Source organism: Emydura macquarii, unplaced genomic scaffold, assembly GCF_026122565.2.
Source record: "Emydura macquarii macquarii isolate MOO-44397 ecotype Brisbane River unplaced genomic scaffold, CSIRO-AGI_Emac_v2 contig_2422, whole genome shotgun sequence".
Taxonomy (NCBI): Eukaryota; Metazoa; Chordata; order Testudines; family Chelidae; genus Emydura; species Emydura macquarii.
In genome coordinates this window covers 15,088,137-15,104,658 of record NW_027132559.1, presented here as the reverse complement: position 1 = coordinate 15,104,658, position 16,522 = coordinate 15,088,137, and the positions used below count along the sequence as shown (strand labels likewise).

Below are 16,522 nucleotides of genomic sequence, written 5' to 3'. Positions count from 1 at the left end.
CATAAAGCAAAATTTGAATTGTGATACTCCATTTTATGTACCACTTTACAGCCTTAAAGGACAGCACACTGAATATGCCAGTAGCTTTCTGCAAAACATGTAATTTAACTTGCTTATAGGCTGCATTTTGTGCTACAAACGATACGTTAAAAGTACTACTTTGTCTGATATAGACAAATATTTATACAACAAAATGTAACTCAAAAGAATTCAGCCTTTGCAATTTGGTGCATCTTTAATGGTATGTTCCTATTAGTTTCCCAGAAGATAGGATTAGAAGCAAAACCTTGGTTTATACTGACCTGGATCTGGCTGCAGCTACAGAGTTTGGATGGTTGTCAGGAACAACTCCTTTTCCCATTGGGGTAGGCAAAAATGGTAGCCCGCACTGATCCACCAACTTTCTGATGCTGTTTTCAGCATGTGAATAAGCAGCACCTAAAGGAAACAAAGTACAAGGAGCTGTTTAATATGGGCTCTAATTATGTCTTTTTCATGGTCCCCATTTCAATAAGGTGCTTAAAGTTAAGCCCTTACTTAAGCATGTGAATGAATAGTCCCACTGACTTAGAAATACTCATATGAATAAAGTTACATATGGGCTTAAGTGTTTTGCTGTACTGAGGCCTAAAACAGGAGAACGGTGTGATCTCTGAAATATAGGCTACATACACTCTTCAATTGGTTAGGCTGATAGTACCACCTATTATTAAGATTGCCAGACACTTCCCCATTCCCGTTTTCAGTTGCTTGAAACTTGCAAAACTTTAATTGTTTTTCTGAAACTTTCCATGCCAAGTGTCTGCAACAGGCAAAATGTGTTTGGAAAATTTCCACCAAAATGGTTCAGCTGTTTCTCAGAAAGAGGTTGAGGAAAAATACACTGTTTTGCTTATGGTATAAAATTATGGCAATCCTTTCTTTGAGAAACTCTAGCACCCGTGTGCTTCGGAGCAGGGCCTGGGATGAGGAGCCAGGGATGGGGGAAGAGACAGGACTAGGACATGGTCACGTTCCAGGAAATGGGGCTGAAAGGGTAAAAAACTTGAGGAGTATGAGCAGAAGAGTCTGTGCCCATTAGAGCACACTCCCCTCCAGAGCCTGGAATGGAACCTAAGATTCATGAGTCTCATCATTCCTCTGCTGCCAGCAAGCATCTGTTAAACCCTCTGCAAAGTACATATCCCGCCCCCCTGCACAAATGCTGGTCCACACGGAGGATGATAATCTACGGCTGCTATCAGCTATTCCATAAACTCAAGTGGCAGAGGTCTGTGCAGTAGATCTAAAGGTTCTAACCTTGCTCACGAACCATGTGCCTGTCAACAGAACACATGATGGAATTTCTGTTTTTTCAATTTTTTTTAAAAAAAACGTAGGAAATTATGCACACAAAAAAGGTGTTAAAAACCATTCTGGTTGCTAGGTCAAGCACTAGAAAGATAGAAAATGCCAGAATTAAGATTGCCAGTACCATCTTAATTCAGGCCCCTTGGGCATTTGCATTATGGTGAAATATTGAACTACATGATCATACACTATTTTTTTTCCACACCAGACCCGTCTCATTCAGCGCACAAAATTGATGATGCTCACTTAATGAGCAGTTATGCTCTATTTTATTTTCTTCTCATTGTTCAATGTGTGGCCTTAGTCCTGATTTACTGTACACTAGTCAAACCAGGCTCTGAAGACAGATTACTTTCCCCATGGGTTTTTCTATGGTGCTGGTCACTCTAGTATCTCAGTGCTTCATAAAAGTTACTTTATTTTCACAGTGAGATGAAAGGGTTTTATTCTCATTTTAAAGATGGGTATCTGAGAGCACAGAGATTAAGGTCAATAGTATCCACTAACATTTTGGGTGCCCAATTTGAAGCACCTGGCACCTGATTTTTTCAGAGTATATAACACTTCCTATGTTCAAAGCATAGCTCCCACTGACTTCAGTTCTAGCTGTAAGTGCTCAGCACTTCTTGCAAATCAGACTTCAGGATCTCAAGTCAGGCACCCTGAAAATGAGGAACATGCGATTATGGACCACCTGTGAAAAGTTTTCTTTAAATGATTTGCCAAGCATCATGTAAGGACTCTGTGATAGAGACAGGGATAGAATCCAGATCCCCAGGGTAGCATTCAACTGCCTTAATCACGAGACCATCCTTTCTCACCTTGCAATCCCCCACCTCATTCACCACACACCTTCCAAATTCTGCAACAAATGAGACAGGGGTTCTACAGATAATAGTCTCCTTCACTACAGAACACTGATTCATCCCCAGAGCAGGTCTGTCCTGTGAACTGAATGAAGCACAGGTCCTGTATAAAAAATAGTATGTAATTATGTAATTAACAACTGTATCATAATACACATACTCAAGGGGGCTGAATTAAGGTTGCAGAGTCAACCTTAATTCTGGCATTTCTTTTGAGTACTTAATTTTGCAACCTTCACAATGGTCTTTTAACAGTTTTTTTTTGTGGGTAACAGTAATCTGTGTGTCATGCTTTGCCTAACAGGAATTATGATGGCTTCCAATGACTGAAGCTTGGAAATAAGGGTTCCAGACATTTAGCAAATGCAGCAAAAAGCACTGCAATTAAGATATTTGGATAAGTGACTTTAGGGTCTCTTGTGTTTTAGCCACTGACCATCTTGTAAACATTTATGAATGGACATACCAATAAAAGCTCTCTGATTATTTAGTCATTCACAAGATCTTGATCATTAGAAAACAAGTCCAATTTTAGAGCACTGGAGACTCTGGTGACTGGTAGGAAGAACATAAAAATTGCTGTTGTGGATCAGATTCACGGTCCATCTAGCTTAATATCTTGTTTCTGACAGGCAATCATCAGGTGCTTCAGAGGAAGGTGCAAGAAATCCCACAATAAGCAGATGTGGGATAATTTGATACTCCCAAGAAGGTCATTGGCTGAAAAATGAGGTTTTATAACCCTTAGCAAAATTTTTGCTAGCATTAAAACTACAACGCTGGATATTTGTGTTATCCATACAAATGTTCAATTTCCTTTTGAATTTTGCTGTATTCTTGGTTTCAGCAACATCCTGTGGCAATGAGTTCTGCAGTCTAATTATGCATTGTGTGGAAAAAAGAAGTATTTCCTTACATCAGTTTCAAATGTCCCACTGTTCAATTTCACTGAATGTCCCTTTGGTCTTGTGTTACAAAACAGGGAGAAGAGATGCTCCCGATCTACCTTCTCTATACCATTCATTATTTTATATACTCTTATGTCCCTTATTTGTCTCCTTTCCTTGAGTAAAGGATCCAAATCTTTTCAATCTCTCTTTACATGAGAATATAGAACTTCTCTCTCTCTCTCTCTCAGATCCAGAGCCTTTTATCTCTCATTCACCTGTTCATATTCAGCAAGCTCTCTAGTAACTGGCTAGCAGTTCAGAGGCCTTTATGAAATAAGTTGGTGGTTTCAGTTCTGTTCCTGGTTGGATATGTGTCTTCATCACAAAGAGCTGCCCTACTTACAAGAGAGGCAAAATGACTAAAGGGCATGGAGCCTGAACTACCTTGTGATCCACAGAGCGGGGGTTCTCAAACTTTTTTTGCTGGGACCCATTTTGAAACTATTTCAGGCTGTGACGACCCTTCCTTCCTCCTCCCACTACCGTACTTACTTCTGCGCAGTGCTACCTTCAGAGCTGGATGCCCAGCCAGCAACCGCTGCTCTTGTGACCCCCCCTACAATAGTCTTGTGACCCTCTTTTGGATCGGGACCCCCAGTTTGAGAAACACTGCCATAGAGGGACACCTCTAGGTCAGAAATGAAGTTTGCAATACAGCAACGGCAGCAGCTGCTGTTGTATGATTACAGAGAGGGCTTCATGATCTAGTACTGGTAATCTGGCACGTTCAGCGAGTACAAACCATATAATAAAGGTCACTTTGGTTCAGTGTTATGATTCTAACAGTAGAATGCAAGACTATTAAACAGGTACATGTCAAAGAAGGGCACTTTTACATTTTGACAAACAGCATTTGTTTGTTTTGTTTGGAACAGGATTTACACTTAGGATGTTTACCCATTTGTTTTCCATACAGATTCAGTGTACTGTATTGACTTCACTTACTCTAAATGATAAAATAAAGGGAAAATCTAGGACAAAAGAGTGCACGTACAAGATAGAGAAAAAAATTAATCCAGCAGTGAAACAGATTTTAGTTCCAAGCTTTAAAGATACTATTTGATAAATAGTGAAAGGAAAAAGATGTTTAAAATTTATGAAAAATATTACTTTGGTGGTAAAGTTCTAAGCGACATCAAATCATGTTACCTTTGCCAATGATTAGAAGAGGTTGTCTGGAATGCATAAGGATAGATGCTGCTTCAGATACAGCAGAGTGTTCAGCTGTGCTAATGGGAGGTGGCAAACAGCATTTTACATATCTGCAAGACAGATAGAATAGTGTCTTCAAAGGAAATGCTATGCAAAGCAAGCAATTCTCAAAAGGTAAAAAGTAGTCACTCACTGTAAAACAACAGAGTTTGAATTTCACAACGTAACAGTCCAGAGTATTTGTCAGAACAGCAAATGTTTTACAAAGGAATTTTAAATTGCTCATTGTATTTGAACCATGTTTCTCTCAAGACAATTAGCCACACCATAGAGCAAGCAAAATATTCAGCACTCTGCAAAAATAAGACCCCTAATTTTAATATCTCATTTCATGTGTGTTACAGTGTGAAATGATAACCTATGCTCATTTCTCTCAACACATACATAGTAATCTTAAATCAGATTATTTGCCTTGGCAAAGCCTTTCATTCTGAACTTTCCCTGGCTTTCCCTCATAAGTGGGCAGCTATCTTTCTGTATAAAAAACTCTTCTCTTTTCATTATAGCAATAAAACAGATAAAAAGGCTTCCCACACTAGTTTCCTCCCCCCAGCTTTTGACAAAAGTAAAAAAGATGATATTTTCTAAAAAAATCTGACAAAGGTTCAAGATTTCTGCAATTGTCCTGGGGAGAGCGGGGGAGGAGGAGAAATGCAATGGTAACCCCTCTACCACCTTTTTGACTGCAGGTTCTACAATGTCCCTATATAAGCCTGCAAAACCTAGCACTTGATATCATGAGTGCCTCAATTAATACAATACCTGCCATTCAAATGCCACTCCATTAAGTCATTGGAATTTCAACATGTACTTAAGTGCTTTCCTGCACAGCAATGCAGCTAATTAAATAATTAATTGCTTTCCTCCTTCCTAATGTAAACAGTCCCAGTGTTCTCAGTCTCTCATCATATGGAAGTTTTTCAATGTCTCCGAATAATTCATCCCCTATCCTTGAACTCCCTCTATTTCTCCTAAATATCCCTAGTATTCTAGGTGTGAACGTGCCACTACTTTACATCATGGCATAATAATATGGTACTAATATTTCACTGGACTCTTCCTTCTTCATATAAATTCACCTCTGCATGACATAATAGAATACTACATCCATAGGCTGGATTGGAAGTAATAATTTCAATGTGTTGAATCCCCGATAGTAGGTAGTGCAACCCTTCTTTAAAAAGAAAAAAAAAATATTTCAAACAGATTTTTTCTTAAGTGCAATGATTTTAATCAATGGATTAAAAGATCATGTGGGAAAAACTCCATATTTAACAACGTCACCCACGTAAGTAACTTGTACTCACTTGACAGAGCTCTTGTTCACTTGTAGATTTACAAAGTCTCCTGGCATGTCAACATAACAGGCACCTGGACGACCATAGATACTGCATCTCACTGCCTAGATTATTGACAGAAGAAAAGAGCACCATTTTAATCACTTTTTAAGTGGATTTTCAAAAATTTTAATGCTTTAAAAAAATTAGTGTCATGAAGAAAATGAGTGGTCTTATTCCCTACACACCGGCAGGAAAAACCTGCTGGACACAATTTATAATGGGCTATTTTAACCTAACATTTTATGTTTTGTTATCTGTTTAATTTCCCCTCGATTTAAGCCAGTTGAAGTGAGCCAGTGGATAGAAGGTATTGGATTGTAAATGCTTTGTCTCATTTACACTGAGCCAGCAACACCGTCAGCTGTTACATCTGGAGTTACTATGTCAAAACTTCCTCCTGAATTTCTGTTTAAAGTAGCATGAACCTTAAGTCAAGGACTTGAAGCCTCCATCTTCTATTACTTAGAACTCCAGTGATCCTATTCCATCCAGATGCTACTATGCTGAACTAGCACTTCTGGAAACAGTATTGCTTGAGACAGGATTTAAGTTGACATAGCTAATGTGGTGCTGTAGCAATGGCATGAAACTTTTCAAACTCAATCCTGGAGTGCTAAGATAAGGATGTGTCTGTGAAAAAACCTAAATCTCACAATATGAACATCTAGCAATATGCCTTCACAGCCAAAATTGAAGAGATGAAGCTGAACATACTGCATTCCTAATGCCTGCACCTCTGTCACATAGAATGTCTTTTTTAAAGCTTTATCCAACTCCTCCTGAAGTCAATCGGAAGATTCTTGTGGACTTCAATGAGAATCAGACTGAGCCCATACACTGCTTGTAACCTTATTCCACAAACTAACATATGGGAAAGATCTTCTAAGTGCTCACAGGGACTTAACTAATCAACAAGCCCAAAGTAATTTTGAAGGATTGGGTTATTAAATGATAATTATTTCCAAAACGTCAGGAATTAAAGAGAAGCTACCTAAATGCTAACCATGTGTGGCTAACTATGTACTGTTTTGTACCTTTTCAATAACAGCAGGAATAGCTTCTAGGCTGCTGGGTCTGACAGAAAATTTGCTATATAGCCTACAAGCTTCAACCTGCAAAAGAAAAAGAAGGAAATATTACAAGAATCACATACTTTTTTCTTTTCTTTCAAAAAGAGTCCTGGTGATTAATTCACATATTGTTTACAAAAGAAATAAATTCCACAGAACATCAATGCTTACGACAGCTTGTAATGAAACATGCTACAAAGAGTCTGGACATTACAAATTCAACCTCTCTCATCATACAGAAAGAGAATCTTTATCATGCAAAGCAATTATTTTAGTCACCAAAACTGATTCAATGAAGTGTTTTGCCGATTTTCATTTCACTTCAATCTCAGTGGGTGTTCTGCATGCTGTGATAAAAAACAAACAGCCTTCCAGAAAGCAAAAAGTTACAAGTTCCCATACAAACCCAGAGAGACAGATCCCCAGCTGACTTCAGTGAAGTGATGACAATTTATACTATTTGAGGACCTGCCCCCGATCATGCATACTATTATGGTCTCACAGAAAGGAATTCCAAATAATCTGGAGGGCGGTATCTTAACGAATAGATAGAGTAAGGCAACATTATGAGACTAGCTGGCAACTATTAGTGTGAGAATTGAAGTTCACTTCAATTAAAACACATGGTTCAATTTATTTAACTGAAACCTTTATGCAGAAAGTTATATCTCTGTACCTGTGGGAATTCTTGGAAAGCGCCCATGATTTCCTGATTTCTGTCAGAGGAGCCTCCAATAACTATCAAAGGCCTGAAACAAGCATAATAAATATTTTATTTTTAAAACCAAACATAAAAAAAAAGGCCCAAAAACGCATAAAAAAAATCTGATTCTTAAGATATATATTTTAGGGCCCAATCCTGCCCATTGTTTAATGTTTCTTATGGAGATACTATGCACCTTCAGTTTCCATTGACCCTCAATAGGAGTAGAAGGTGATCAGCATCTTATAGGATCAGATTCTAAATATCATTTTTTGGCCAAATAGTAAACTTTTTAGTATTCTTTAAGATATTACAATTACATTTCTTCCAGAGTGCACCGTCATTAGAATAAGGTGTTCAGCAAAAGGAATTTTTCTCCAGAGAATTTAGCCATACAGATAATACTAAGCAATTTATTTAGCAACCTGTTGGGAATGCTTAGCAAGCGACTTCAAAGTACAGTTGTTACAGCCGTTTTTTAAATACATTTTACTTATTAGGATAAACTAAATCGGTTTACACTAATCACCAAAAACAGTCCTTTATGTCTCAAAAAAACCCAATTCCATATATGGTGGGGGAAAAAAAATAAAAAAAATAATCTCAACAAATTAAAAAATACATTATAAAAAGCATAAATACATATACATGACAAAAAGCAGGGGAACAATAAGGAGTATGTAATAACATGCAAAACAGCACAAAAAATATTTTGTTCGCTGCTTATTTAAGTAGTCTCTGTGCTTGCAGTCCTTGGGTGCGTTCTGCATAAAAGTTTTACCCTAACAAAGGAATCAAGGTAAGTCTTTTTCTCAAAGAGAGGTTCGAGATCTGCAGTCACTGAGAGTGCAGTCCCCTCCTGCACTGCAGATAAGTTTGACATGCAGTTACAATTGGCCATACATTTTTCAGGGATGACTGTGCTTCTATCACATTAGTTTTTTACAATGCACCTGAAGAAGAGAGAGAGAGAAGCAATGTTTTAACATGGCCATAGATGCTCACGTTATTAGTTTAGTTCTGTGTATACGTGAATGAGAGAGAGAGAGTTTGCGTACAAGAGAATGTTAATGGCACATGGAATATATCTTCATGCAGGACAGATTCTTATAATTCTTCATGCAGGGACACTGCAGTAACTTATAAATAGCCATGATGAATGAAAACTAGTTCATTCAGTTTCGAGGTCAGATAGGTACTTTATAAGCTGTCAAATGATGAGTTAATATGATCTGCTTGTTTAAGTAACATTAACTCCAGCATAGCACTCCATTAGCTTTCCAGGATTTTTCTCCAAAAACATTTTTTTCCGTAAATCCTTTCTATTGATTAGAGTATGCATAATAGGAATACTTAAAAAGGCAAAACTAGAGAGTCCTCAGTACATAACTCCAATCCTGAACACCCCTGAAAACGAGATATTTGGATCGAGACCTTCATTTCACAACCAGGCCACTTCTCTATAGTGAACCAAATGAAAATTTTTGATCCAAAAGTTTGGGAAGCTGAGATCAGAACAATGTAGCTTGGTCCTATCTCTAATAAAAATCCTTTAGGCAAACAGATTTGACGCGTATAAAATAGATACTTTTACTGCTCTGACTGTTTTATTTTGTTGGGTGGTGGTACTTGGCTTTCTTAGGAGGCATAAGATATAGGCTGCCATCAGAAAAAGGATAAAAACTTAAGTTACATCATTGGTCCATTTCAGGATGACAATTCCTCTGCTACTTCCATTTAGCTTTTCCAGTGAGACCTGCTCAATCAGGAAGTCGACTGAGTAAGTCCACCCCCTCAAGTAGCGTAGCGCTGAGTCGACGGGAACAGGCTCAGCACAGTGCGAACAGCGCACAGAAGGAAAGCTGAGCAGTCGACGTCAGTTACGCAAACTACTCTGCGTAGTTTGCGTAACTCCTGTCGACTGCTGCCGAATTGCGCGGTCAATGTGAACCAGCCCTTACTGTACGCAGGGGACAAAAACACAAACATCTTGGACTAATAGTTAGTCAATCAGCATGTAGATTGATCTGGTTCTCACTATACTGTCGAATCTTCTGTCAAGCTAGAGGATAATTCACTTTTCTCAACTTCTGCCATGACTTCAGATTTGTGCAAGATTAAATCACACATACACCACCAGTTTCAGCCAAAATGGATTTACAGGTAGAAAGTGCAAACGTCAGCCAAACATGTCTTACAAATTAACCGATGTGCTATGGAAGTTTCTTCGTAGAGAACAAAATCATCAATTATTTAAAAGCAATGTCATAACAGGATTTCTTTTAGTGTGGTATTTTCATATATAACCAAATATTTGCAGCCAATTCTTATATAAAAGCAGTTTGGATCCCATCGAATAAACTACAAAGATTTCTTTCCATCAGGTGATTCTGTCAGAGTATACAAACACTGCTTCCTACATATGGAAGTCTTCCAATGCCATCAATATTTGTTCTTTGCCAGCCAGTTGTTTATTCATTTATTTATTTATGGCCTGAGACATATCATAGAATCATAGAGTTGGAAGGGACCTCAGGAGGTCATCCAGTCCAACCCCCTGCTCAAAGCAGGACTAACCTCAGCTAAATAATCCCAGCCAGGGCTTTGTTAAGCCGCAACTTAAAAACCTCCAAAGATGGAGATTCCACCACCTCCCTAGATAACCCATTCCAGTGCTTCACCCCCTTCTAGTGAAAAACATTTTCCTAATGTCCAACCTAGACCACTGCAACTTGAGACCGTTGCTCCTTGTTCTGTCATCTGCCACCGCTGAGAACAGCCTAGCTCCATCCTCCCTGGAACCCCCTTTCAGGTAGTTAAAGGCTGCTATCAAATCCCCCCTCATTCTTCTCTTCTGCAGATTAAACAAGCCTAGTTCCCTCAGCCTCTCCTCATAAGTCTTGTGCTCCAGCCCCCTAATCATTTTTGTTGTCCTCCGCTGGACTCTCTCCAACTTCTCCACATCCTTTTTGTAGTGGGGGGCCCAAAACTGGACACAATACTCCAAATGTGGCCTCACCAATGCCGAATAGAGGGGAATAATCACTTCCCGCGATCTGCTGGCAATGCTCCTATTAATGCAGCCCAATATGCTATTAGCCTTCTTGGCAACCAGGGCACACTGCTGACTCATATCCAGCTTCTTATCCACTGTTACCCCCAGGTCTTTTTCTATATTCTATGTATGCCTTCTACCTAAAATGTTTCATGTAACTAACGCAGCAACTTTATTTTTATTCACAGGCCAATTAAAGTAGCCATGCTGAAGTGAAGACTTGTGGGGATAAACACGATTGCTGTTGCACTTTCATCTTCATTTAATTTAACATATAATTGTTCAACAACATGCACCAAAAACCAAACATTCGGTTATTACACAGTAGTTTTAATGACCATTGCCAATTTGCTCATCTATGAAAGAAGGAAGTCACTAACCCAAAGGCATTTGTAAGCTTCTTTTCTGATTCAGAACTGCTCCTACCCATTCCACCCATCAACACAACACCAGAAGACTGGTTACCATCTAGATTTTGACATGTATACTGGTACACTAAGCAGGAAACAACTGGATTTTACAGAGCACATGATGTAGCAAGGCAGGATGGTTTTTATTTCTGAGAATGAGAAAAACTAAACTAGAAGATCAGTTGTACTGAAGAAAAATTAATTTACTTCTCATTTCCTATGACAAACTTTTTCTTAAATATTGAAAAAGGTAAAAATATCTGGGAGAGAAACCTGTAATGAAGAGAAGTTAAAAAAAAAAAAAAAATCTGAATATCAGTTTGGACAATGATTGTGCTAATACTTAGAATTTTTTTTAGAGGAAATGTAGTTACATTACCAGCAATTCATGTTCGCATTTGCCATCCCGCCCAGAGCATGTATGAGACCTGGACCAGAAACTACAAGACATACTCCTGGTCTAGAGGCAAAATAGATCAGAGGGAAAGTGAAAAATACAGAACATTAAATACAGCACAAACAAAGATTAGAAAAATGCTCAGCTTCCAGAATATTAACCTTTTAGAGAGCTACAGTCAAATTGCATCATACTAATGGAGTTGTTTGGGGGTCAGAGATGCAGATTAGGAATCAAGGGCTATGTCTACATTAGAAACGCTACAGCAACAGAAGGGGTTCTGTCGCTGTGGTAAATCCTCCTCTGAGAGGCGGTAGCTAGGTCGATGGAAGAATTCTTCCATTGATCTAGCACGGTCTATACTAGAGCTTAGGTCAGCTTAACTACACCTTAACTGTGAATTTTTCATACCACTGAGTGGCGTAGCTGGGTTGACCTAACATTCTAGTATAGGCCAGGCCAAGGATTCATTTTTAACCATCTCTCTCCTTATGAAAAAACCATGTGGACATGGTATGAAAGTAGTTTTCTTCAGTTTTACAGGTTGTGCAGGCTGCAGGTGTAGTTAGCCCAGGATCGCATAACCCATGCCCTGATGGTCACAAAGTTCCATTATTGTAACTGCCTTTTACCGCATCGACTCCATCACTGGTAGCCTATTATTTGGAAGACAATGGGAGGTTTGTTCCCTCGTTTAAATTACCATGATTATATTGTGCTCACCCAGGGTTTCCTCCACTGGCTGCCTCTAAAGATTGATTTAAATTGACAATGTTGATATTTAAAAGTCATAATGATGTAGATCCAGGGAGTATTCAAGACATCCCCTTGAACCTCAGCCTGATGGCTTTGTGTCTTCAGGCCACTCTTTTTTTAAGACTGCATCATAGAACATGGAAATGTAGGTGATGGATCTTAGAGTGAGGGATTTGCTCTTCCTGAAATCTGTCTAATTTCTTTTCACTTTTAAAATCTTAAATTCTGAAAGCTGTTTTGTTTAATTTCACCACTCCTATATTTGACTTTTCCCTCTCCATTTTGCCTTCTCTCCAAAGCTCTTTTTCAAATGTCCATGATTAATTATATTTATTTTTTAAGATTTTAGGAGATGTAAATGTATTCTAAATTGTTTTTTAAAATACGCTGCATCCAGAGCACTTCAAAAGGGAGTGAAGAGGGTGGTGGGATGTGCACAGAGTACTGGACCCTTTACAAAAAAATTCCATGCATAAAGCTATATGATGAGACTATTAATACTGAATAGTTAAAGGGACACTGTCAACTTAAAAAAAATTATGTCGTCTGATTTTAAGCCTAAAGTAAAAATAACAAAGAAACTATAACTGGAAATAAAGAGAGGGGAAAAAAAAGTGTGTGTTTATTTTGTGCATTTTACAGCACTAGGTCTAGTTGGTTTCACTTTTCCCCTCTTCTAATCAATCCTTTATCTTTGTAAGGAGGAGTCTGGGGTATTGACAAAGCAATAAAGGGCAGAATTTTTCAATTTTTTTTTTTTAAATAAGGAAACTATTATAAAAAAAGTTGCAGAGGGATTCAGGAGCATCAACAGTACTTGAAACTACTTTGAATTCATATTTGATATTGATTAGATTTCAAGTTGCCAGTGTTCCTTTAAATATTTTGGCCAGATTCTCCATTCCACCAGAGTCCTGCTTAACGAGGAGGGGAGGGTTAAGGGAAGTTGGCAGAAAGCCATCTTTGTGCTTTCCCTATTCTCAGCAAGTCCAGTCCTCAATGTTTGTATGAGCAGTCTCTAATTATGCTTAGCCACAGGTTAACAGCCCTTAAGGGGCCACTCATGTAGCAAAGAATAGTTAGAGTGGTAGTAAGCTGACCCTGTCCCATGCACCAGGGCCTATAGGGCTGTGGTGCGGAGGGCCACCATAGAGCCATTACACTGGCAGTATTGCTATGTTGGAACACTTTATTTCAGTGGTACAGTGGCCAGTTCCACTAGCTTTGAAGGCCCTTTACATGGCAAAACAGAAAAATGGCCCTTCTATTAAACATTTATTCAAAGAAGAAAAATCAAACTATCAATATTTCATGTCATATATCAACTAACTCTGAATTGGACAAAGGTGTAGCAGATCTCTCATATTGCAACAAATGGTGGCAGCTTTAATTTTGACTGTTTTTATATGAGTGTATTGGGCTTATGGTGGTGCACTAATATTTGGAGGTTAAAAGAGTAAAACTGAAGAAAAGGTACTAAGACTGGCAATATTGTTTCTGTCCTAGTGAGACTTAACCACTCAATTGGTGCATGTCCCTGTTCCTGCATTGTGAGTCACATTCACAGAAAAGCCGATACAGCGGTGAATTCTAACTTTAGGTTTATGTTCCAATTATTACAACAGCATCTCCGTGCACTAACATGCAGCTTAAAGTAAGGGCTAACCTTACACAACTTTGAATATAGAGCTTAATCATTTAACTAATTTTTATTAATACAGCTAGGCCATGTGCAATGCATGTTCTAAATGAGTTATAGTACTGTGCCACTCTCACAAACTGAAAAAGAAATTAGCTGGGCCATTTTTGAGTTGGATGCAAGTTTAAAGAAAAAAATGTTGGTGAGTGTCTATATATGAAAATAGTCTTAATAGTAACTAAACCAGCTAACAGAGATGCTGCATTTTTTGGCTTATAGTTCATTTATCTGAAACAGTAAACTAACCTCACTTCCATTCCCCAATGAATAATTTAACACCCTGAAGCCACTAGTGACTAAATTTAAACTCTTGGGTTAAAGAAGTTAATAGATGCAAAGATAAATTCAAAATTCAAATTCAAAATAGGTATATCTATGCACTTCCCTTGTGCCATTTCAAAGAGGCACTCTCTCTTTACAGTCTTAGTCTTTACATTTGCTTTAAGTTACACATCTTTTCAAAAAAATAGGAGAGAAAATGCCCTAGCTCAAACAATTGCTGTGTCATATAAAATATGCAGCTTACCTGCCTGTCAGGTACCCAACAGCAGAGGCAGCGTAACAGGCCTATTGAAGATAATACAAGGTTACTTACACATATCCATATTTCAGCCTCTCCCCATACTAACATTTTTAATAAAAAAACTAAATTAAATTAAATAAAATAGCAGATTAAACATTGAATTTTTCTGATTAATGGATCTTACCATCACTAAGGACGTAACACCCCATAACCATCCCTTCCAGAGGGACATGAATAAGGGTGTATTGTTCACACTATTAAATACAACATTCTCAAGGATCTGCAAATAACCTTTAGCAAGTGGGGTCTCTAGCCAAAGGCTAAGTGATCATGTGAAATACAAAAACAAGCAGCCTCCTTTTCCCTCCAGGCTCTTCTTCCTCACGCTCGTTCATGTCATGGAGATTGATGACATTTACTTTTTTCATCTCCTTCTTTCATGTTCCTGCCTGCTACTGTACTAGGTTATAAATATAAACAGTATTCTCTAAAGGCTCAAAAAAATCAGAAGGCAAATAAAAAGAATCCAAAGGTTTTTTTCAATGTTATGATTTTAAGCCAAATCTCATGATTTTGGATGTCCAACGCATCATTTTTGGACACTTGCGTATGGCAACACTGATATAGTTTGCCCCCAGATGGAATTGGGGTACACCAAACCTTTCAAAGGTGGTAAGAAATAAATAAATCTGTGATAGGCTGTGTGATCAGACTTGTTCCAAAGGTCTTAACTATTGAGGGAAGCCAATAAATGCTATCACATTTCCTGTTAGTCTGCTTCCTTCAATCCAGAATAGTTAAAAAACAAAACCAACCCCCAAACAAATGGCACAGCCCCTCCCCCCCACCCAAAAACCAAGTACTGTCATTGTAAGAGAAATAAGTACACATTCAAAAGTGCCTTCCAAATAATTTTGCACCTGCTGTGTGTCTTTTCCAAACATGAGAATAATTATAAATGATACAGTAGAGCCAACAGGTTTGGATGAGTGCAAATGTATTTACTTCAGTTTAGATGAATTAATATGTATACACTTAAAATAAAGATGGATATTGGGGTGGGAGAGATGATAAACACCCCATGCTTTTATGGCCACAGATGAACTGGTCATACAGTAAACATCTGGACTTTACTATAACAGCAATAAGTATTTACATCTTGTTTTCCTCAGTGCGGATGGGGGGGAACTTGACAGAAAATAATTGCCGAATATGTTCTACTGTTTATACATTTCATAAATCTTTGACAAGGAGAAAAGAAAAACATAATGGAACTATCACATATTTCTTGAGTATTAATGTGACATGTATTTTTCCCCCTCCTGCTGAAAACATGTCAACATTCAAATGTTTACAGATAACATCTGGAGTGGGTGTTCCATTAAGAAGGTTCTTTGTATCTCAGAAGCAGGGTGTCATGGCAACAACAAATTTTCTAAGTGAGTGGAAAAATAAAGCAGCACACAAAACACTACTTCATATACAGTGATTGACATTAAAATCTTCAGTTTTGCTTTTTCAAGTAGATAACATTCCCAGTGCTACCTGTACTAAGTACAGGACTTCTGTAAACATCATTGTGATGGCAATTGTAAAGATTTTTATGGTGAACACTCTACACAACTTAGTACTGGCCAAGGCACTTTCTCTTTCTCAAAAAAAAAAAAAAAAAAAAAGGGGGGGGGGGGGACACTATGTTAATATATAACATAACTACAAATATTAGCGCTGAACAAACTTTTTTCAACAAATAATAGATATGCAGAAAACTGAACTATTCAAAATTTGGGTCAAATTCAGCAAGTGGTTTCAGCTGAAAAAAATTGATTTTTTTTTTTTTTTAAAGGTTTTGTTTCAAATATGCTGGAACAAAATGTTTTGACTTTTCATTTTGAAATTTAGCTGTTTTTTTAAAAAGGTAAAACACCCCAAAATGACGGCGGGGTGACTGGGCCAAATGTAAGTGGTATCGTGACCACACGTATCAGGTCGCAACACCCGGAGAGGGGAGCTGCCACTGCAGGATGAGTGTGGGGTGGGCTCACTCTCCAACACCCCAGCACCGTGGCTGCCCCTCCATGCTAGCTGAGAGAAGTGTATGTTAGCCTAGGGTTCAGGAATGGGTTAATCCAACCCTGATGATTGCTCTCTATAAATAGATCGGGGGTAAATACCAGGCACAAGAACAAAT

General features: G+C 38.2%; 1 protein-coding gene across 4 annotated transcripts in view; it reads right to left on the bottom strand.

Annotated features, from left to right (window-relative positions):
- Positions 1-16,522, bottom strand: part of HACL1 (2-hydroxyacyl-CoA lyase 1) — a 45,586-nt gene that overhangs the window by 23,082 nt on the left and 5,982 nt on the right. For 3 of the 4 annotated variants that reach the window (XR_010922347.1, XR_010922348.1, XM_067561970.1), the window contains exons 3-9: positions 14,335-14,375; positions 11,336-11,416; positions 7,465-7,537; positions 6,753-6,830; positions 5,686-5,780; positions 4,316-4,428; positions 303-438 (exon numbers count right to left, since the gene is read on the bottom strand). Coding sequence is in view for 2 of the 4 variants with exons in the window: in XM_067561970.1 (XP_067418071.1) it covers positions 303-438; positions 4,316-4,428; positions 5,686-5,780; positions 6,753-6,830; positions 7,465-7,537; positions 11,336-11,416; positions 14,335-14,375 (617 nt within the window). In the remaining 2 variants the exon portion in view is untranslated. The remainder of the gene's footprint in view (positions 1-302; positions 439-4,315; positions 4,429-5,685; positions 5,781-6,752; positions 6,831-7,464; positions 7,538-11,335; positions 11,417-14,334; positions 14,376-16,522) is intronic. The other variant, XM_067561971.1, reaches the window with a different exon arrangement.